General features: G+C 35.8%; 1 protein-coding gene across 1 annotated transcript in view; it reads left to right on the top strand.

Moving 5' to 3' along the window:
* The window catches only part of pex5la (peroxisomal biogenesis factor 5-like a), a 73,461-nt gene that overhangs the window by 17,918 nt on the left and 31,250 nt on the right, over positions 1-24,293 (top strand). Inside the window, exons 2-5 of the mRNA XM_055054551.1 lie at positions 11,030-11,134; positions 19,803-19,914; positions 23,199-23,408; positions 24,110-24,230. Of these exons, the coding sequence (XP_054910526.1) occupies positions 11,030-11,134; positions 19,803-19,914; positions 23,199-23,408; positions 24,110-24,230 (548 nt within the window). The remainder of the gene's footprint in view (positions 1-11,029; positions 11,135-19,802; positions 19,915-23,198; positions 23,409-24,109; positions 24,231-24,293) is intronic.

Raw genomic sequence — 24,293 nt, 5'->3', positions numbered from 1 at the left:
ATTTTTGAGAGACTGAATTTGAATTTCAGGCTTTACTTGTTTGTCTCAAAAAGTGCTGAGAAACAAATCCTTACAGTAATCAACTCATTCCAGGAGAATTACACTCAAATGCTGCACTAATCATCGATTCACAAATTGCTGTACAGGGAGTGAAATCTGACTTCAACCGATTAGATGTCAGATTAGCTCAAAGCTGATCTTCAGTCATCACGAGGTCACGGCACCATATATGACCCATCTTTGTTCATCTCTGGTCCAGTAGGTCCAAAGTTTTTTGGAGACTGAATTTCAGGCCAGACCTGTTTGTCACAAAAAGTGCCAGTCCTTGGTGATATGATGTAATTTATCCTCTTAGCTGAATAGAAGGACTAAAATACTGTAAAGGACGAATCATTTAAAGGCAAATGAAAATGCAATCATTTCAGAGGACATAGATACTCTTTGCTTGGCAGCTGATTTTGAGGTATAGGTCATTATTTCTGAAGGCATTGAGAATTTGATTTGATAAATGTGGTTGGAATGAAAGAGGAATCAGTCAATGAGGAATCAGTTTGGCCTAACAATTTCTAAATTGTTGCTACACTGTTGCCTTGCAGCAATAAGGTGTTTGGTTTGAATACTGGCCTTTCTATGGAGTTTATATGTTCTCCTTGGGCGTGCACGGGCTCCCTCTGGGTACTCTGGCTTTTTCCCACAGTCCAAAACTTGACTGTCAGATTGGCTTCTCTAAATTGTTCTATATTGTGAACATGTGTGTGCATAAATTGCCCTTTGATGGACTGAAGATCTGTCCAATAACCACTAACCCAATAGTTGCATGGGTAAGTGGTTATTGGACACTACCCCCAATTCTGTAAGCAGGTATTGATAATGGATGGTGCAACACTCATGAAAAGACAGAAAAATAAATGACCATGCTAATTAAAATGAAGGCTTACAAAGACACTCTAAACTGTGATCTTCAATTTACAGCTTGTGAAAATCTCAGTTTATTATGGAAATGAAAATAAAGGCATGAAACTGATAATAGTTTGGATGTTAAATCCCACACAGCTTCAATAATTGATAGCTGACAGCAAACTCTGCAAGGCTTTTTGGCTTGTCAGCTGCCTAGCTGGTCCTGACCGCTCAAATTAAAGCCTGCTCCCCTGTCCTTGTGGCTGACACGACCATAAAGAACCATCAGTGTGTTTTCCCAAAACAAGAATGATCTCTGCTCACACAGACTTCACTTTAAAAGCGCACAATTCAATTTCACCCCTCAGTCAGGAGACATGCGGAGTAATCTAACGAGCTAAAAGAAAAAAAATCAATCTTCTACTCAGAAACCTGGAGGCCCGAACAAAGCTTATTATTTTGTGCCTTGTTACCTGATTGTGGAGTAGTCTCCAGAGAAAATGTAAAGATTCAGAGGAAGAGAGGAGAGAAGAGCTTGGTAAGAGGAAGGTAAACACTTGAAAGAGCAGCTTATAGACCTCTGTGAGTTTATAATAGTTCATTAAGTACAAGCCTGCAAGTCTGAACACGATAGATCTTATTTAAGAGCTGTAATTAGTGGCATGCAAATTGGAAAAACGAAACATGGAGGTCAAAGAAATAACAAGTAGCTACAACTATTAACACCAGTTTTAGAGGAAGTTGATGAAAAGCAATTGACATGTAAATTAGATTTAAATCCATTACCTTTTCTAATATTCCTCTTACCTTACCTCAAGACAGAAATTCAAATTTGTGCATGTATTTTAGATCTTTTAGTAGCATAATTCATAAAATCAGTTGCATTAAATATTATATATTTAATAGTCTTTTGTCAAACATATCACAGATGTCAAAAAAGCTGTTTTTTATTACCAAATTTGATTCAAGATAATAAATGGCTCATCTAGTAAAAAAAAAAAAAAAACAGCAGTTCCATTTTCACACTGATGCTTAATAAGCCGTGTTCTCTCACCAGTTCACAGCTATTTGCAACAAACATGCTCAATGTCCAGAGTTTATACATATTTATGTTTCAGGTCACAGTTGCTCTCTCCTCTTTGGGATTTATGCAGCCAACCTGAAACTGACTACATGCTCTGTAATCCAGAGTTAATTTTTTAATGAGCAGCAGCCTTTGTTCCACGTTCACGTTTCAACTGCAGCCTAGGCCATCTGCACATCACACTGCTTCAGGTTGAACGGTTTGACATGAGTATCGTGTTATGGTCTGTTAGCACCCTGTTGTGTTTTTAATCATTTTGGCACCTAGCTTGGCTGGTGAAACTGGGCCAACATGTGTTTCTGACCTCCTGACCTCACCTCAAACAAAGAAAGACGTGACCACAGTAGAAAACCTGAAACTCCAACCTGGTGACACCACGCTATGAATAAGAGGAACTACATTTTCTACGGTACTGTAAAAAGTCTTCAAGTAAAAGCAAGTGGTGCAATAGTAATAAAGAAAACTCCAATGATGTTTAACTTTATTTTTAGATTCATGAGATTTGATTTGTATTTGATAAATTACAGAACTAAATCTTGATATCTATGGTTACTATTCACAATGAAAACAAATGGACTAAATTAAGTATATGTGATGTTTTTGTCTGGTTTGTAACCTTATTATGGCCCCACAAGTCAAAACATTGGTTTGACTTTGAACAATTCTAAATCGATGAAAGCTTCAAAATATAAGGTACATGTTTTGTTATGCTCCTGGCAGAGAAAGTAGCGATGTTCCCTCAGAATAAATAACTCGAAAGTAAAAGACATTTAGTTTCCAGCAGGAAAGTAAATTGCTTTGTTAAATTCTGATAAAATTATTAATTAACAAAGAATATCAAACCTTCAACAGTAGCAGTTTTTAAAAAGTGACTTTTTTTGTTATCTGAAATCTGTATGCACATAATTTTATTAAAGTGTATGTTGAAAACATCAAGTGAAGAGTAAGCACCGGTCTAGTTCAGAAGATGGGTCTGTCAAAGATATTGTTTTTGTTGGATGGATTGGGTTGAATTGCTCTGTAAGTACCAGGGAATGTAACCCCCAAAGTGAAAAAGTTTATTCTCAGAATGAAAATATGAACATTGTTTTATTTTTTATTTTTTTTAATGTGCTTTCTGTACATGCTGTTTCTAAAGCAACAATTTTTCATGTGAAGGAAAAACCTCACATGCCTTCGGTAACCATTTCAGAATAATAACTGAACCTGGAAAGAGACTCTATTCACGCAAGAACTGACACTGTTGGCACCCAAAATATGCTTAATGGTTGAAGTTTTAAAATTTTGTTGTCACTCATCACCAAAAAGCCTGTTTAACCTTTTTTTCTTTTTTATTGTTTCTGGCAACTTCTGGCAGCCTGTAATTTAATCTGGATGCCTAAAACAGAAGCTCGAGTCATCCTTACACACTCTGCATGTGTGTTGGTGTGTGTTCATCTGTGATGCAGACTAACGGGCTTTTACATGTCTATTAGATGGAAGGATACGTCCTGTTACATTGTGATTTCATTCATCTTATTTCCTCGAGCTGGTCTCCCATCTGAACCTTGGATGTTGAACACGGAGCTGCAACTGTAACAGATTACAAAGCTGAATGATACACATTTATTTTTTAAAAAAATCATTGTTATAATGGAATACATACAGAAGAGTGATTAATGAAGGTCATTATCCACAATAAGGTAACAAGACTGTCCCCAGTACTAATAGATTAGGTTTTGGTGATCAGAAAGTGATTCTTTTAATTCATTTATTATCTTTTAAACATTTAATTAAAAGGGGTTTGAGATCAGAAAATAATTGGAATCTTCTTTTTTTTTTATCAATATATATTACAGACGGTTAGCACAGACGCTGTTCAAGGGAGAAAACGAAAGGAAAGTACCCAACGCAACAGACCCCATGCGTGACGCTAAACACTGATAGTCCAATTGTTAGCTAAAAAAATCTGTGCTGGTAATGAAAATCCAACTGGTTATTCACAGGACTTCTAGTCCTGGAACATAGCATTTCCACCTTGGTCGATGTATCCAGTGGCAGAGCTAGAAAATTCCTGTGATCTCAATTTGGATTTATGGGCAGTCGTGTCACTATTCTCAAGCGCGCACCAATGCATTTGCGCTCATTTCTATGTAAGTCATGTTTGCTGAGCTGTCCCAGGAAACCTCTGGGATAGTTTTTCGCCATCTATAATCATTATGAGGTATTACTGTTCTCTCCCTCTCCCAGAGCATCGCTTCATTTTTGCGAAAGCTTGGCCCAGGCACATTCTCTTCAAAATGAAATACTACCAGCTGCTCTTCAATGAAATTAGGTTTGTGGGGACTAGGCTGAATGATTATTTTCTGTGCTGTAAATCCAATCAAAGATAAAAATGGTAACTAGCTAGTGTGATGATGAAACTATGGTCAATTACCTCTTGATTTATAAACAGACGTACTTACCTGCAGTGCCATAAATAACACTGAATTCACCATTTTATACACAGGAACATCCAGGAGGAGGTTTTTTTCTTTATTTACCACACAAAGAACATTGTCTTGTGTGTTCATAATTTTGTACTTCTTTAATGAAGTACATTAGATGTAACTTGTGACTTATTATATTTCTAATTACAGAGTCGTATTTCATTTAGTTGCCCCAATTCTGTTTACTTTTTCTATGCATATTTTGTCTCAAATATTCACATTTCATGTGTAGTACAAGCTTTCACTTTAAGTTTACAGCTGGTAGATAGAAAACCGTCATAGTCAAGAGAAAACATAAAAGTCAACAACTTTAACTCAAATAATTGGAATTATAAAAAAGTATTAATTAGGTCTGGGAAAAAATCAAGTCTTATTCATCCCAAATCCAATTTAAATTAGTGGTCTCTTTTTTCATCCATTTCTTTTCTTAAAAATAAATTGCAAATGACAGAAAATGGTTGACAAAACCTGCTCTTACTTCAATCATCCCTTCTGGGATATAAATTTAAAATCCAAGTCCAAGATGCACAATTGTGGTTTTAAAAAAATATAGGTTCTGGACAAGCTGACAAAATGTTTAAATACATCAAATAATTTATTCTGCAATAATCATGATGTAAATGAATATATAATAACTACCTTGTGTAGCACCCATTTAAATGCATCATCATATCATTAAATTATGAATCAAAATACTTTAATTTTGTTCAAAATATTCAACATTGCAATCATATATCTTATTTCTGTATTGTTGTAGAACTAGAGCTGCAGCTGCAAAACTATAAAGTAATTTAAACTTTTAGTGTCTGTCATCAACAGACTGTCAGATCTGATTGGCTAACAACTCTAATTTAAAGCAATCATCCTGATGAGTGTAATTAATTCCCCCACTAACTTTGATGGATTAGACTGACAGACAAAAAATTATAAATCTGCAACAGAAAACCATCAAATAATCATATGTTTCATTATTTTAGGGGGAACAATTATGAACACTTTTTATTTTTTGTGTGCAATTATAAAGAATACTTTATATTTTAAATGTCCATTTTAACAAATAAGCAACACATTAAAATACAGATTTGTGATTTCTTTTATTCACTGAGTTGTGATCTATTATTGAATATACAACATTGCCAGTTTGAATAAATAAATAATAATAAAACTATTTAACTTTTCTTATTTATGACTGAGATTTAATGTACTGGTCTGTAGTTAAACACAGGATGTGCAGAAATTTTGCCGGAGGGTTCCTTTCAGCAAATCGCCTGAAGCCGTCTTTGTTGCCTGAAGGGTTCAAAGAATTACTAAAGCTTACATCCTGACAGCCCTGTCTGTCACATGTTACGGCTCGCATTCCTGACAGGCAAACACTTCCACACAGATTACCAGCCAAATGGTGCCGTCCGAGCAATCTGCCGATGAAAGGCCGTGCAAACACAAAACAGCTGAAACATTTCAAAATGACCAAAGCTCCGGCTGTGAGAGAAATGGACTACTTTATCCAGCCAAATGTGTTCTAAGAAGACTAATGCCACACATCACTTCTTCCATTGTAGTCAAGTTGTGATGAATATTGTCTTTTATGTTTTATCTTCTGCTGCATAGGATGACAGAGAAACAGTTTTTCTGAACCGTTTGATTTATCTAATTAGTTCAAAAGTCTGATCTGTGCTCTTATCCCGGATGTAATTAGATAATCATGGAATAAAACTGCCACGCTTCAGGCTTTTCATTTAAGCACATTACAATAATTGCAATTCATTTCAGTTCATTTTGCCCCTAGCACCTAAAGCTATTTAATTGAAAACTCTAATAACAATTTTTCAGGCATTAAAACATTTTAAGTTTCAAAGCTTCATCATGTCCATAGCTGACATTTATTGTGGGAAGCTGGAGATTACGTTTCAGTTCTTATAATCCACACAGAAAGCATGAGTACCTGATAAATGTATCCTCTCCAGACAAGCCTTAGAGTGAGGCCAGTTATTTGCACTGGGACATAAATGTCCCTCAGCTGCAGTTTAATTTAGAGCATGCTTTGTAAAAACTGCCACCAACAAAGAAATCCCCTGATTTTTGCCCGATGTTGCTGCAAAGGCGCACTTTGTAATCCAGGGCGATCAATGTGGATCGTGATGTATGCCGCTCCACCCACAAAATTATTTCTCCTGTATTTCAAGTATGTCAGGCTGCAGATTCCTGCAATTTTTTTATAAGAACCAAACTCTCTTTAAAAATTAAAGTGGAAGCAGTAGCAACAAAATGCAAAAAAATAATAATAATAATATTCATCAGGAACAACCTGTTATCTAGAGAATTAACAGCACAAAAAGTTCAGTTTTCAATTAAATTCTTTGTACATCAGCTGTGTGTGTGACTAGAACCTGAATTCATTAAATGTTATGGTTTTTTACTTTCTTTGCAATTTGAGGTTTAAAAATGTTCTATAATTTTTAATTTAATATCAAGATCAGACAGAAACAAACTTGCAAATGTTTTGCTGTATTTGTCCAATCTAAGTCCCAGCCATAAGCATTACTGGGAAGTCTAGAAAGTAAATGTAGCTACACTTTACACACACTTGAATTGAACTGTCTTCTTTCTCTAAATGTTTGTGGTTTGGTCCAATAACTTATGTAAGGCTAATGTTGAAGTGTTGAGAATCTGCTTTATCTTTAAAACTCTTTCTTTGAATGAGGTGGGATGCGCCAGCTGCTCCTATATTCTATTTATTGTTATTTTCACAGTATTTCAGCTCACCGGTGGCAGTATCTGCCACTCTAGTCCACAGAGTATATGTCCATCCCTCACGCTGATCAATTTTCTGTTTGCCTGGAGGGACCCAGCTTTTTGTAGCTTCCTTGTGAAATTGAGAGACAAACACGCAGGAAGTGAGCAGAACTGAGGTTTGCAAGAAGCAAAGAGTATGTTGCATTTATGTAAGCACTTAAAATGATGTTAGGTGGACTTTTCTTGTTTCTTGAAGATGATTCACCTCTCATTCAAAAGATGTCTTTAGTTTTGATCATGGGTTATCAGGATTAAAAGTTGCAGTCAATTATTACTCTGCAAAGGTCACATGAATCACCGACTCAATACTCCATTTGGTTCAATGTTTGTGTTATCATTTGTGAAATGCTTCCTTACTATGCTAGCATGAGGTGTTTTTTTTTTAATGTTTGTTGTAGATAAATTGTTCCACTTCTCTCTTGAATCATCTATTTGCCTTGACCAGCATGCGCACATTATTGTGTTCAAAAGGAAGTTGTTTACCCTTTAGTAGTGATGTAAGGTGTTAACTACCAATCATTCATTGTTTTTTGTTTTTGTTTTGACTTTTAGGTAGTTTGTCCTTATTCAGTGCCTTGTAGCCACCAGTATCTCTTCATAATATAATGACTGTCCTGTTATTGTAATAAGGATCACTGAACATCTCCACATGTCTGAAGGCAAACCTGTGATATACTGGTACATGGGGAACGACTGTGCCTTCACTTTATTGTGCATGTAGTCAGAAGAGGAGGCTTGATGTTAAAGAGAGTTGCTGAAACATTGATATTAAGTTTCTCTGCCTCTCTGTTTGAGATGTTGCTCCTAGTTGCCAATTCAGTGAAAGTTATAAAGTCTTTAGTTCTTGTGGAAACATGAAGAAATGAAGTCCTTTGGCTAGAGCTGCATCTTCAGGCGAATATGTCCCTCACCCAACGGTCTGGACTAGCGAAAGCTGCAAGTCATTTCAGGTTGTGCTCTGGTGGATTAGGTTATGCTGTTGTTGTTGTTGAAACCTGGGCTTTCATTAAAAAATTCAACCTTCCTTTATGTCTCAGGAAGAAGATAATAATTTCGGGGGACCTTTGTAAAATACCTCTATATTGATTATACTTCCAGCAAGTAACTTCTTTTGTGCCTTGGAAGGTCTATTTATGCCCAACTTTTAACTTCTTGGCTCACTATCATGTGGCATCAATATTCCAGTATAGTCGTCCCTCTGTGCATTTGCAAGTTTTAGTACGTCTTTTTTCTGCTGCTTATGCCGTAATGGCATCTCCCTCTCTGTGGTTTTTTATGATTCATTTCACTGTAGACAGGGTTTTTATCTGAAAAAAGTGGTTATACTAAGTATTTATGTGAACACATAAGCATGGAACCTTGAGGGTTTAAAATATTGTACCCAAGAATGAATCTTAGCTGTGGAGATCTACATTTAATTTTCTTATGTCTTTCCTGATTTCTTTTGATTTTCTTTGATCCAACAGAAGAGAGAAGCAGTGCATCTATAGTGTTGCCTTAAAATATATCATTGGATGTCCCCACAAACACCTCCAATATTGGGAATTAATCTATGAGAAATCTTAAAGTCATGCATCTGAGCTTTTACAAATTACTATATACATATATATGCATCACAAATTGAAATAATGTAAATGTATGTTGTAACATAAAAATGTTGTCATTTCACATAGAGTATAGAAATATCCTGTTTCAGAGGCGTATGTCATTTTATCTACAAGAACTAAATTAAATTTGAATGCACTCAAGACTAACTATGTAAAAAGAATAACATGTTTTGAATTATTATTAAAATACTTAATGTTCTTGATGAAACTAAATGAAAGGTCCTAAAATTCACAAAGCAGATTTAATAGAGAACCTAAAAGATGCTAAGTTTTAACATTGTTGCTCAATTTGCTTTGGAACGATTAGAAGCAAATTTGTTCCTCCTAGTACTGCAACATGGAAGAGTATGAGTAAACAAAGTATGTCTGTGTTGGACTTTTTCCCAGTTTATGCAAGCCCTGAACATTTGACACAAAACGAAAATCTGACGAATCAAAAACCGCATAATTTGCATTTTAGACTAAACTTCCAGGAACAAATGTTTGTGTTGCCTGAATGTCTGGTGGCTCAATTGCCGCTTTGCTTCTGGCTACATCTCAACGAGCTGTGCTGTTGATCTATATGAGTGAGTTCTAGCCAGACAGAGGGAGCAGGTGCTTTATCAAGAGTATTAGGCTTTTAAGGAAAGTCTCCCTCTGGGCTCAACTCATGCATTTTGTCACTCGATCAGTTGAGGAAATCTGTAGACGAAGAACCTCATTTATTTTTCTTACAAGCCTAAATGTGAAGACCCTTAATAAGATTTGCTGGCAGGGTATTTCATGCTCTGAACTGAGAGCTTTGCAGAATAAAAACATAAAGTTAAAGGGTGGTGAACAACATTTTTGTCTTTTGGTTGGTCTTGCAGTTATTTACTCCACTATTTTCAGACACTTCAGATGGAATAATAAAACCAAACAATTAAAATAATGTATTTGTCTTTTCATGATTACCTATGCATATTATCCATCTAACTACCATGTAACTATTTATAAAAGTACATGTATATGTAATACTCTACATGGATTGTGGTGGGGACAAAAATAGTAATAGAGGCAGAATTGGTACAGATTGGTGAAAGAACTAATGAAACGGTGTACTATTATGTGATTTATGTGGCTGTAGATGAGTGTATTATCATCATATACTGTACGTAAAAACTTCCACTTACAACATACAGAGATTAAACCTTCAAGTCCTAAACAGAGCAGCGACGATCCAGCCAAATTTTCAGCACCGTAATTCTGCCACATTTTGCGCCACCTGAAAAGTCACAATGGTTTCTGAAAGGGGAGATGTTGCGCTTTCCAACAAACATCTGGTTATTACAGTAATTTCACATAGCAAGGAGTGAAATTAATCTGAGAGGCACTCTCTTAAAAGATGACAAATTTCAAAAATAACTTGCTAGATATTCAAAGTTCCAGTTGTCATGGATCAATGGGACTTTTAAAGAACTGGGTACAATTAAAGTAAGCAAATATATCCATTATATCCACTTTAAATTTAGGACAAAATGGGCTTAACTGAGACATTCAGGCTATTAACTATTAGCTATGGACTAATAGCAACGAGATGCCACCAAAATTTTAGCAGAAAAGTCCAGTTACGTTTTATCCAAACATTGGTATCATCAACTTAAATACTGGGGACAAAATCTGATAGTTTAGTGTCATCAGACATTAGCACATTACTTATTTTGTCCTCTATTTATTCAAATAAGAACTGTATGATGTTCTGCCACGATCAAGCATCCAAAAGCCAAAAAGCACCTTTAAGAGTATTTGACAACTAAAAAAATGTATTTTGTCTCTATTCTATATGAAATAAATCAGGTCATTTTCTGCACTCAATAATTTTTGTTGTAGATTTGTGACAAGTAACATGATTATCCTGTTATACATCTTTTAGAGTTGTAATTATCCATGTTACAAGCTGCATTTTGGACTCTGTATAATACTTTCCCATCGTGAATTGGAAAAAGTATTGCTCTGGACAACCATACTCATCTGTATATTCAGTCAAACGTCTACATTGTGCAGTGACGCTTCTCATTGCCATGGTGATGTGGAAATATTGATGTTTTTGTTGTTAGACAGCCTCACACATATCATACAGTGTTTTTTTGATGTTCCCTCAATGGGGGCAAAAGTTTGTCTAACTGTCCTGACAAAAGTCATTGTTGATTTCACTGTTGTAGGGGAAAGACTCTAGGGCTGCAGATAAGACTGTTGCCATGGTCCTGAAGGAGATACCAAGTAAGGCGTCATCAGAAGGGAAGCCCCTCCTCACGGTGACTACCAAGGTGGGCAGATCCATTCCAGAACCCCCCGCCTTTAAGTGGGACGTCTTCATGTGTTGGTGACACTGAAACATTGGCAAAGCTTAGCGTGTCCTTCAGCTGACCTCCACTGTCTGCTAACTCATTACTTGAGGCTTATGCCTGTTGTATCTAACAAAAGAGTGACTATAATTATATTTTTCAGCTGCTCTATGGGGTATAAAACATTTTACATTTGTTCAGTGAATAAATTATCTAATGGGCAGCAAAAGTAGGGTCAATTTGCTGCAGTAATCCATATGATATTTTATCTTTTCCAGTTAGGCATTAAGAAATCATGATGCCCTTCTTAAAATGTATTCTGTGGTATATTGAGTGCAGCATAAAGGATTCATGGGAGGTGCTGGCCAAACTTCTTGTCCCATTCCTAATGAGGTCAGTTAAACCTTTATGACTTTTACACCTCATAAGCAGCTAATCAAAGTGTGTGAAAGAATTTTCTAAATGCTATGTATAAAAGCATAGCATTGTGCTTCAGTCTGAGTTCTTTTTGTTCTAAATATTGCAAGATATTTGCTTTTATAAATGTTTAGCAGGATGGAGTTTCCAGATGCCAACATAGATTCTTGTGTGCTGTGTTTCTCATTTATTTGTTTGTTTCTGTGAATTGTGCGAGTGCTGCTGTGTATGTATGAATATTTATGTCTAGATAGTTGTGGCAAATCTTATATTTATATTTATTTATAAGCTTAAAAGCATCTGAAACAATTTTACCAGTCATTGTTTAAGACAATAAATAAAACTGGTTTCATGACTTAACACTCATATTCAGCTTGATAGTTAAAGTCACTATTTGCCATATTGTAAACGCTCAAAAGTTAAGCTTATTTTTGTAAGGTTTTTCACCAGGAGCTGCTAATCACAGCTACATCAAAAAACCTAGAGAAGATTACTTACAATAAATACAGACACTGTTTAAAAGACATAAACCTACAGCAAATGGAGTGTGATAATCTGCATATAATTTAAATTTGTACCATACGTTTTAAAGTTTGAATCCAGAACAAAGCAACATTTGTTTCAGCATCTATAGTTGTGCTCATAAAAAAAACATTAATTTATTGAAGTTGAGTGAGACCATAAATGTCATTACACATCTACCATCAGTTTCATCTGTACTATAAAACAGAAAACTGTCTTTTTAAAAAACAATTTACCACCAGCCTTAGAAGATGTCGGTGAAGAGCGTAATCTATACAGAGCTCCGTGCACTACAGAGCCAACTATTTTCTTCAATAATTTCAAACTCTGTGAGCAAATTTCATTGAGTCCAGTCAAAACAGATCCTGCACAAAACATTAAAAAGCTGTTTTATTTTGTTCAGAGCTCTATGAGCTGATTACATCAAGGCTAAAGAATCGGAAGCTGCTTTTATGGGTTGTCTCTTAAATATTACATTACAGACTTTACATCTTTGGCTCCTACTTTGTTCTCGTCCTCCTCTTTGGTCCTCACAAGACAAAGCCAGGGGTCATCCTTAACATTGTAACAACTACTTTTTGGGCTGCTGAAAGACTCATATATATTCAGCTTAACTCTCAGCAATCAACCAACATATGCAGTTTGAAACTGTGCATGTTTTATCCATCTGCAGCCATGATTTGATGAAGCCTTTTCTTAAGGACAGTGGGGCCAGCCCAGTTTTAAATCAAGATGTGCTTTTCACTAGTGAACCACCACTCTCACCACAGAAATCTTGTAAATGCTCAAAACTGTCAGGAAGCTTTCAGGCTCTGTCGCATGTAATGAGAAACGCTTCAGTTTGTTATTGTATTCCAGAAGATCTTTCCATGAACATCAATGCGTTGTCAGATTTTTACATCTTGTGGCGTGGTTTTATGTCAGTGTAAAGGTAGGGTTATTCCCAACAAACTTGTAATTATTAGTCTATTTCAAAAGAACTACACATAAAATTATTTACCAGGACTTTCCCGATAATACAGATTACAAATAAGTTAGTGGAATAGTAGATATATTTTGAATAGTTTTGCTGCGAATTATCATATTCATATGTCTGACTTGATTAACATTTAAAGTTAAATAGAAGCTGACTGACCCAGTTCATAATATTAATGTCAACTAGTGTGCTTTATAGTCACATAATAGGCGTTATGAATCACAAGCTAAACAGTTCATTAAAGTAGATAACATAAGCCAACTTGGCAATGATCCAAACTATTATGCAAAAACCTTCCAATTACATTGTTATGCAACAGATTACACAGTCTACATTACACAGTATTTTCCACCTACATCTAATGTAATTTACTTCTTAATTACTAGAAAGTGGCATTTAACAAGTGTGCTCATTATTCACCTGCCTAAGCAAAAAATCACTGGACTATTTGCAAAACTTCGCAGACTTTTGACCCAATCACAGAAGTTTTCTCACATCCCACTGCCTGTCATTCACCTCCAGTGGCTCCCCGTCCACTCCAGAGTACACATAAAGATCTGATTCTCATAGGGCTTTTTAATGATCAAGCATCAGCATACATCTGTTTATTCATAGAAAGTCCCCAAGGTCAAAAGCAGCCAACAAGAATTTATGGAGATCATCAATATAGTAAGCATACTGATGGATAACAGAATGCTTACTAAATTCTACAATGCTTTTTTAAAACAAATTCTTATTTTTATAAAACAAACTTTACACAAACACACGTGCAGAAGAGAGCAGCTGGTGCAAGCCAGCACAGTTTTGCAAAGAGCAGCTGGTAAATATTTTATGCATGAGCTGAGTAAGGGAGTATAAGAAAAGTCCTTCTTAAGAATTGCATTTTGATTACATGACATCTCAATATTTCGAGACTTTACATTTCTTAACACTCTAAATTCATAGACACAAATTTGAAAGAGAACATGATTATATAAAATAAAGTGAGATTTATGTGACAATAAAATGTTTCATTGTAAGTACACCAACTCACATCACACTTATTGCAAATGTTTTGATAAAATGTATTAGAAATTGCCTGTTCAATATAGGAATATGCTTAAAAACATTTAAGAGAAAAGCTATCTTTACTTTTTCCTAAAAGAAAAATCTCATGAGTAGTTTTGAAATTCTCTTAAAATGTTCACTCACTCCCACCTACTCATTTTTAGCTTTAGCAGAAATAGTGTGGGTTTAGAAAACACAGAGCCAGCAGAGTTTGCTCAAACTTATCAAACCATTCTGAAATCCAGTCATTCTCAACATGGAGGTTTGTAGTTCAATGTAAGAGCAGCTCTGGCACATTAGAATGAGTCACAAAACACAAAACAAACCTCCAGTATTCAGGCGACTAAATTACCACCCACTGAAGCAGCTAAAATATGGTAATGATTAAAGTTCTGATGCAGACATTTTTTAGTGATCTAAAAGCATTAAAAAATTTTTTACAGAAAACTAAAGTAATAATGCTGGAGAGCTAGAATTGGTATTAGGTCATTTTTATTCTCCCTCTGTGAATTTTCTGAACCACAAAACACAGGCTTTGAAAGTCCACATATATATTTTTTTTTCCTTATATTTCTGTAATACACCTTCCAGTTAACATAGTATTTTCCATCTTCTCCACCTCCCACATGTCCTCACCTCAGGTTCTGACAAGTCTAGTTGCTCCCTTGACAGCAATATCTGAGAGATCTCTTGAAGTAAAGCCCAAGTGGCGCAATTAGCCGAGGTTTTCCATTACATTTTTTTTTTTTTTTTAATATTACCTCTTCAGGCACTGGTAAACAAAACGCCAGTATGTGTTGAATAAGAAAGGAGAAAAAGTAGCATAGGAAGAGAATATGGAAAATGACAACAGGATATAACAGCAACGTTCCTGCTGCTCAGAGTAATGGGCAAATGGTTCAATAAACTCCTCTCCTGGGTTTAAACTCGACCTTTAATTAGTCTTTGCTTGGTACCTGCGTTGTGCTTGAATCATCTCCCAGGAACAACACAGTCTATCTTCTATCCCCGTTTTCTGGATGACTGGAGAAAGAAAATGAGATGTCATTACTTCAGTTTTAATGAAAATTGTACATGTTTTGAGAAAACAGCTTTATTACAGTGCTTACTTAAAGCTGTGACAATAATAATACATTAAAGACTCAATATGAAACAAGCAGTTACGTTCCAGGGGTTTATACTAATGTACTCGACAGTCGATTGTTGGGTTTCTCTTGTAATTTCTCAGAAAAGGTAATAAGAAAGGGTGCACTGGACAAGCATTATTCCACATAGAAACATGTATTGTAAACTGCATCTGATGTGGAAAGTATGAAAATTATTTGACGAATGCCACTGACCATTCTTAAATATAATAAATTACACCTGGTTTCATCCAGGCAAAATGTCACAATTTTTGTCAAAAGTTTTGTACACATTTGTTTTGATTACAAATATGTATATTTTTCAGTCACATTCAAACCAGTTTGTAGAAAAGTTTCTGATTTGCTATTATTTTGAAAGGTTGTCAGCCAATTCCATATTGTTCCTCTTTTGGTTCAAAATTATTACTTCAGTGTTGTTTTTATTTAACTGAATAAAGTTGCAGCACATTCATGCATTAGTTTCCTCTCTTACTTTTCACCATCACTTTTCATAATGTTGCTCTATAAGTAAAAGCTTAGCAGATTTTCTTAAGAAAATATGTTAAGAAATATTCAAAGATGACTTTGGCGTCTGGGGAGAGCGCCCATGCCGCCCCCGCAAGATGTCGCCCCGTGCGGTTACCCATGTCACCCATGTCAGAAACCGCAACTCAAGTGAAACCCCATGAAATATTGTATAATTTATTGTAGAACTTAAAATGGATCTAATACAAACAGTAATTTCCAGATGTCATTCACAGACATAAATTGTTATTCTCAGTTGATTTTCAGGTTATCATCTAGTCAGCTGGTCTGATTCCTGAATATCATTTACATCATTAAGAGCTTGTCTGCCTCCAGTCATCAGGTCTCCTCTGAGTTTTCCAAGTGTTCACTGCTGACATGTAATAGATGAGTCAGCCGATAGGCAGCTTGTAAACAGCTTTAAATAATGAGCTGGAAACAAGAACAACAGAAGGGTTTTTTATATAGAAAAGCAGGGTGGAACATACAGTACAGTACTTTAATTATGAAAGCTGTGCCCCCAAACAAGTACAAGAATATTTTATGTATGTTCCCAAAAGCTTTATTTTGTATTTTTTTTAACCAAACAATCAGGATGTTTAAATTGCTTAAATAAATAAAAAACAGAAAAGGTCTGAATTTATGAACTGTTCTGTCAAAGTCCTTTCAGATAAACCAATCTCTTTCACATCGATACATTGCTTATCCGGCCACAGTTTACAACAGAAATGCTGAAGATAAAGTCCAATCAGATATAATATAAATTGAGGTTGAGATGACTTTCCCATCCAGCTTAGAGTTCTCTTTTAGGAGTCTGCTGCACATACCGACCTCTGTATGTATTAGTCTTTTTTTCACATGCAGGCGTTATCAGTTTTTACTGGCAAGACTGTCTATATATTCATAAAATTGGTGTCATAAAATCACATCAAATTTAGCAGAGAAAACATTATATGAACAACTAAATAAATAACCCCTTAAAAAATCTGGCACTAATACATTTTACTTATAATTTGTCTCTATTTATAAGGACTCAGCAAAAATACAGCAGCCTTGGGCAAAATAACTTACTTCTCAATGCAAGGCTTCCTGTGAGCTACATCTTTCTTCTGACAGCAGCAGAAACCCTCAGTCGCCCTAATTACTTGTGCTGGCTCAGCGTTTTCCCTGACTCTCACACAACAAAGCGATGACCCTTGTCTGGGTTTGTATTCGTCTACTTTCTTTTTCGAAGGATTGCTGTGAGTTGCACATCTAAAATTTGTGGCACTTGCATTTCCATTTTCTTTGGAGAAAATTCGATCATTCAGCTTGTATTTTGGCAGAATATCAATTTTTTCTTGAAGTAACAAAAGACAAAGTTTTTGTTTAAATACGCGTGATGTCAAGATGATGTGAGATCTCCCAAAATCCCATTTTAGAACAGATGTTCAAATAAATAAGAATATGAAAGCAGTGAAGGGGCCAAGATGAAGTAGATCTGTCCAAATCCCATGTTGTAAAAGCTGTTGAGCGATATGGCCTTGTGCAACTCCCTACATTTTCCTTGAGTAGAAGTTTTAATTTTCATCTAAGGATGATAATGCATACTGGTTGGAGTTAGAAGATAACCTGGTGTTTCTGTGAACATCATGTTAGTAAAAGGTTGATATTCTTAATAATTTTTAGTATAAGATCATCACTATAAAACAGGAGAATTACAAATGATACGCATGATGATGTTTGATGATGACATTAATGATTGATATGATTTTGTCCAGAAGGAACAGCGAATTAGAAGCTGAAGTAAAAAATCACTGTAAGCTGAGCAAAAACAAATGCGAAGTAAAAAATTTCACATAAACTTTTAAAATTTAAAGGCAAATTTAAATCGAGACATTAGTAAGATGTTCATTTTATTGTACATGTTCAAAGTATAAAAAAGCTTTTTCTATATATATTTTTTCAAATCATTACTTTTCTTAATTAGCAAGTACATGTGATGTTCAAAGTGTTTTTCCTTTTTTGTTTTAGCTCACAAAAAACGGGTCTGCTGCTTTCACTGCGATTAAAAAAAGAGAAAATCATTTGAAATCCCTGAGCCATAAGTTGTAGATATTAAAATTGATTTTGTAACTGTACTGCTCCAATAAGAACACACACTCCAGATGTTAATTTTCAGAGCGACTCGATGAACATACTGTATAGTGGACCTGCAATTCCCACACTGAGCCATTTTTATGAACCATACGGCAGGTTGCAGACCCCCTCATCCTTAAACTTTATGCACATTTATTAAAATTCAGCTTCTCAGAACAGTCAAAAGAGCAGCTACAGAAAGTATCATGCTCCCTCAATTCTGATTTTTCTTTTTGTCAATCTGGCCAGGTGGCTTATCCGTCTAATTTTCACCTCCAAACTTTGTAGCATTGGTGGGCAAATTGGTTACACTTGCACCTGGAATATGTTGAGCCTTCTGAATAGAGATACTGACATGAAGGCAAACCATCCTGCTGCTGCACCGACAAACCCACAGTGAAAGAGAGTCGTGAGCAGATTCATAGTTTAGAAGATGAGCTCACATACAGTAAGTTAAGTATTTCACGGATCCATTCATTAAGTGTCTTTTCATTCTGTGATTCTTACCAGGGCATCTCACCTGTGCCCTGTAAGTAAAGTTTAGTAGTCAGGTTGTTCAGTTTTGGTTGTTCATTTTTGGGTGACATAAATACCATAATTTCCAGATTGTAAGTTGTAAACTTACTTTTCACATACTTTGAACACTACGATGCACCTAATATATGGGTTTTTACCAATGTGTTTTGAAAGGCTGGACTACTGCATGATTAAGAGGACAGCACAAGCTCAAGAGTGATTTTGAGTGATTGGGTCAAAAGTGACAGGGCGGCCCATTGGTGCAGTTGGTAGCTGTTGCCTTGCAGGAGATTGTGGGTTCTATCTGCATGTAGTTTGCATGTTTTTCCTGTGCATGTGTAATTGTCTCCAGGTATTCCTGCTTCCTCCCACGGCCCAAAAATATTAATTAACATTAATTGGTCTCCCTAAAATGTCCTTAAGTGTAAATCTGTGACCTCAGATTTACACTTCAGGCTTCTCCGCTCCTTACTTTGCCGGTGAACAGTCATTCCTGACCACCATGATTTACATTATGTCTGCAAACCCAGTCAAGTTTTCAGAGAAACGTGTGAAAAATGTGACATTGAATATTATTTCAGTGGTTCTGTGCTTTTAGTGCATAGTAGATTGCAATCAATAAATTTTTCTGGGTTTTTTTTTTTACTGAACATTCCTGTTACATGCAGTTTTTAGAAAAACTATTTATGGTGCATATGTGATCAAAATTTTTTTTAAAAATCTATCTTTGTAAATATCTCATGTTACAATGTGGATGTCTACAGCTCAAGTGTGGCCTATTTGAGTACAATTTTATCTTTTATTGTTAGTTGCACTGGGCTTAATGACTTAAATAGAGCTTAAAACAAAATAATACCACAGTTTTCTGATTTTCATATGCTAAAATGTTTGAAAGCAGCCTAATATACTTCTTCCCCTTCATAGTTATGTGCAACAATGTGTTGGTCATTACATAAAATTCCAATTGAACACAGTCTTTGGTTGTAACATGAGAAAACATCGAGGGTTTGAAATCCTTCACTATTATTGTACGTAATTCATATTTCTGATAGCCATTTGCTGAGTATAATCAAGATCACTATTCATGGATGGAATAAAATAGGTTATTTAAAACATTAAGCTTCTGATACATCTGAAACAGACATGTTTTTCAGTGATTTTGCTTTGCATAAAAAAGTAAAGCAAAAAATTTAAAAAGCAGCCATATTTTCCCCACAAACCTCCCCTATCAAAGTAACTTTGAAGATGACAATTTCTTTTGTGACTCAGGGAAATTACTGTCATGTGAATCATGCCCAAAGAGCGTATCTTCACTTCATGTTAGCAAGCTGTAAAGGACACGAGGAGAGTTCACAAAAATATACTGAGTGAAAGCCTGAACTGTCTCATCCATTTGTCCTTACAGCTGGTGAGCGAGCAACAAGAGAGTCGGCCGCTATTAAGCCCTTCCATCGACGATTTCCTCTGCGAGACCAAATGTGATGGGATTTCCCGCCCAGTGACTTCCAACACAGCTGGTGCGGTTCTTTTTCCTTTCACTCTGTTCAATTACTGATAACGCAAAACGCATGAGGGACTTCAGCGACACGCTCGCAGCTGCTTTCAACTGATATGTTTTTATCAGCCATCTGAGATTTGCTCGTCTTCTGTTTGGATGTATCAGATGTCTGTTATTTGAACACCCACATGTTCATTGTTGCAACTTATTCAATACATGCTTGCACATGAGGTTTGCATCCGACAAAAGAACAAGGCTTTTCAGTCACCAAATTAGTTTGCGTTGCAGCCAGTAATGGATTGTGCCTTTTTAAGTCTGGGCATATTGTGCACCGTTCAAACAGGATTATCAATGGCAATGCAAAGCCAGCGCCAACTGTTTTTCTGGCTCATATTTTTCAACAAATTAGTTTCTGTGAGTTCACATGTTACTCTGATTGTCTGTATTAACTTGAAAGAAAAATTCAAGAAGTAATAAACATCTGATGCTGAACAGAGGTGGCTCGTGTTTGTCCCAACGAGAGACGACTTCTAGAGAAATAGTCAGAAATATTATTTAAAAAGTGACATATTCATACTCTTTACTGTGATTTCTTTCTGTTTCTTTTAGTAAACTTGACTACTTTATAGCATTTAAGTGACAAATAAAACTGTGAAAATCTGAGAAAGGGCAAAAAACATTCAGACCACTATCATCCTGGTTTAGATGGTAACTGATCAAAAAGTCCTACCATCTGCAAAGTCATAATTTGCGGAGCCTGTTCACACAGCTGACATGTGTCATTTCTAAACTGGCCACTGACTAATGTTGATTCAGCTGAGAAAAAAATAGCAGAACGTTTTGGGAACCCCTCGGCCTTCTGTCTCACAGCTTCATGGTGCTCCTGCTGTCACTGGCATCAACTAAACACAAGAATCAAATTCAAACTAAATAATTGAGATAATCCATTCTTTTTAGGAAACATAAAAAGCTTAAAATTTGAGCTTGTCTGAGACGATAAAAAGCAATACAGATTTGATTTTTGATTTTCATGAAAAAGGTTTTGTCCATGGACTTCTCTAAAGATGAATGATAGTTGGCCAAGATTAATGATGATAATCACAAACACAAGTACTTCTATCCTCATTAGTCATCAGTCTTTGTTTTCTCAGTTCTTTGTGTAGCTGCAGTTTAGCCAGCTATTTAAGCCCAGTTAAAAAATGAGATGAGAAAAATACTGTCGTTGTACCAAGACACAATGTGCATCGGTTTAACAGAATCGGTCGACTGACCCACATTAAGTGAATAGCGAAAGAGTGTGTATTATAAAGGGCATAGTTTTATTGTAACACCATAGTGATGTTTCTGAAAACACATAATGTATAATGTTACATATTGTTTTCCATTTGGTAAATAGATTTAATTTACCTACTTTCCTTCATTCACCTTTTTACAAACAGATTGGCTTGGTGCATTGTGTGTAATAAACATTAAATTAAAGGTGTTTCCTAGAAATATTTTCTACCCAGTAATAGAACCAACTAGACTTACTATAACCACTGAACACCATGTGACAAATTTGCATGTTGTTTGCCTAGGGATGAGCGTGACAGACTTTAAAACAAATCATGTGTAACACTACTCAGAAAATTTATTCTCAAAATCATAAAGAGCCAAAGCCTCTGTGGTGGAGAAATATATATTTTAGTCATCGTAGATACATGAAGGATTACAAGACAATCTGACTTTTATACAGACCAAACTAAATGTCTTGAAGTAAGAACAGTAGTCCTTTGCAATGTGATATTACATAACCTGTCAATTGTGATTTGATATATTTGCAAAGACGTATGCAGGGCATATGGCTGATGGTTAAGCTTGGCACACTTCCTAGTCCCATAGCACTGTCTCTTTAAATGGATGCAGGTGCCAGCTGTAATTGGTATGGCTGGCACTGTACCAATTATTGTCACAGGCATTACTGGCATATCAGACTTCACAAAGGCATGCTTTATATATAGGACTGACGTAATTAATTTGATCTAAAGACACCGAAATGTTAAAGCAAGCTTATGTACTGTCAGCTAATTTGTGGACATTTACACCACGAAACAGCACATTGATTGGCAAACGCAGCATCTATCCAGTCTGACCAAGAAATGGAGAAGCCTATTTGACAATACAGTGTTTTCATGAGCAGCTTGTACCCATTTTAAAACACTGAAAACAGTTCAGACAACTACCCTCCTGAGTCTGTCTCCTTTGATTTGTAATTATCCTCGTCATCTAAAAGGCACAAGGTATGAAAGGCAAGCACAGTCTCTAATTACGCACAGATTTCAGTCAACAAATGCACTCTGGTTGGTTGTCATAAAACAGAAACATGCCAATTATTCAGACATTTGCCTGCAGCTATGCCTTCACGCTCTACAAAATATACAGTCACAATCTTTGGAGATAAAAGTTAAATACTTCACTTTTTACCAAGTACAAAAATTCTGATTTAGCTGACATATTCTGAGGTTGTTTTGTTTGTCTTTTTTTTTTTTTGCATGCTTTCTATAAAAGCTGCTTTTATTTTTATCCAACTTCAAAAAGCAGGTACAATTATATGAAACAATTTATTTTAGAGAAACAAATTTTAAAAAAAAATTCATGGAGAATTTGGCAAAATTTAAATTAGCAGTAGCATTCATCTGGAAGCAGCAGGTTTCCATTACTTTAAATTACAGTTTAATGCTGTCCTCAGTACAGGGATAGTAAATTACATTTTTTTTAATGAATAACTAAGATTGCAAGCAGACAGACATATGAGTGGTGTGTACATGAGCTCGATTGACAGTGCTAAGATCTTCCACCTGGCTCTGACTGGTTGTTTCTAACAGGGTGTGGTCCATTTCTGCAGATAGCAGTAGAACCACAGGAAAAAGGCAAAGCAGTTTGAGTTTTTCACAGATTATCAGTCTCATGTTACACTGTCAGGACATAGTTACAGTTTAATCAAATATGAAAAAAACAAACTTTTAAATGTTGCCTACTGCAGCTTGAAAAACAAAAGCTGTATTTGCAATGAATCTGACTGTAATCACAATAAAACTAGTGAATAAGAATTAAATATCTTCACTGAAAGGTCTTTTTCCTTTCCCTCTCATCTTTGTGTCTTTTACAACCAAGGCAGGATTTTATGCCGCAACATATAGTTTATTTACTGAAAAACCAATCTTTTTAAAAAATCTTCACTGACAGTTTGCACTTGCTATGCAGTTTGTCTTTATTCGCAGCCTCACTTCTCTCTCTCTTATTTTTTATTTTTTGCTCTTGCAGTTCTTTCTTCAACACTGGACCTTTTAGATCTCAGTGAACCGGGAGAAAGGAGGAACAGCAAGGAAAAGAAAAGTGCTCTGGTGTCCCGAGGTGACGGCCAAAAGAGCAGCTCACACAAGAAAAAGACAGATGAGACTGAGCTGATCCAGGTGGAAGTTGAACAGACAGGACCAAGCATGCGAAACCCTGACAGGGCATCGCTTGAGTCAGGTAGAGACAGTGAAGCGTTTAAAGAAGTTATGGTCCCGCAATGAGCCAGCAATTATTTAGAATTTTAATACTTGGAAACAACTATTGTCTTACTCACAACCTAAATTGAAATCTGTGTATGGTTTTAATTTTATCAAGCCAATATATTCAATGAAGGCAAAATATTAAGGAAAACTCTGCAGTGCTTTATGCTCATTTCTCCTCTGTGCTCTAAAGGCACAAAAACGTCACAAGCCTCTCTCTGCAGTTCTGCCACTTTCCCTCCATAGTGACAATTTCCATTATTCTGCCACCTCAAACATTCACAGGCCACAGAGGGGGCGAACCAATTTAGGGTAATGACAGCTATCATTTTGAAAGGGATTTCCAGGATAGGGCCAATTACTTTTGCATTTGGCATCTGAAAAGGTGAAAAGGAGAAGTAATAATGCTCTGAAAGTCAAAGAGAGTGATTCTGATTTAGGTCTTGCTGACATTTTTCAAAAAAATGTCAGTTCTTCTTTTATTTGTGAAATATCAGCTGCAATTAAGACCAGTCAGACTTAATTTGCTATTTCGTAGGTCATGTTTTATTGGAAAGTTTTATGCTTTTTACTATGATCAAAACATGATTGTGTTTGGATTCAGTCTTTCAGTTCAGGCTGATTCAAAACTATTGTCTGGCAATCATCATGTTTTTGTATTTCAATTACGTTTCCTAGTTACCATTGGATCGTTGGATAAATGGGAAGAACTTAATCCCAACGCTGGGAAGAATGGCAACAGAAAGTGGAAGCTGGAGAGACGGCGCTCTTCAAAAAACTCATCCAATGAGTTTTTATGGTGGGTGATTTTTGTTCTGACTACAAATTAAAGATATAACAAAAATGATCCTGATATGTTCTT

The sequence above is a fragment of the Poeciliopsis prolifica genome, unplaced genomic scaffold (assembly GCF_027474105.1).
Source record: "Poeciliopsis prolifica strain line A6 unplaced genomic scaffold, Auburn_PproV2 SCAFFOLD002, whole genome shotgun sequence".
NCBI lineage: Eukaryota > Metazoa > Chordata > Actinopteri > Cyprinodontiformes > Poeciliidae > Poeciliopsis > Poeciliopsis prolifica.
The sequence above is the reverse complement of the archived record's forward strand: the minus strand, read 5'-3'. Positions and strand labels throughout refer to the sequence as shown.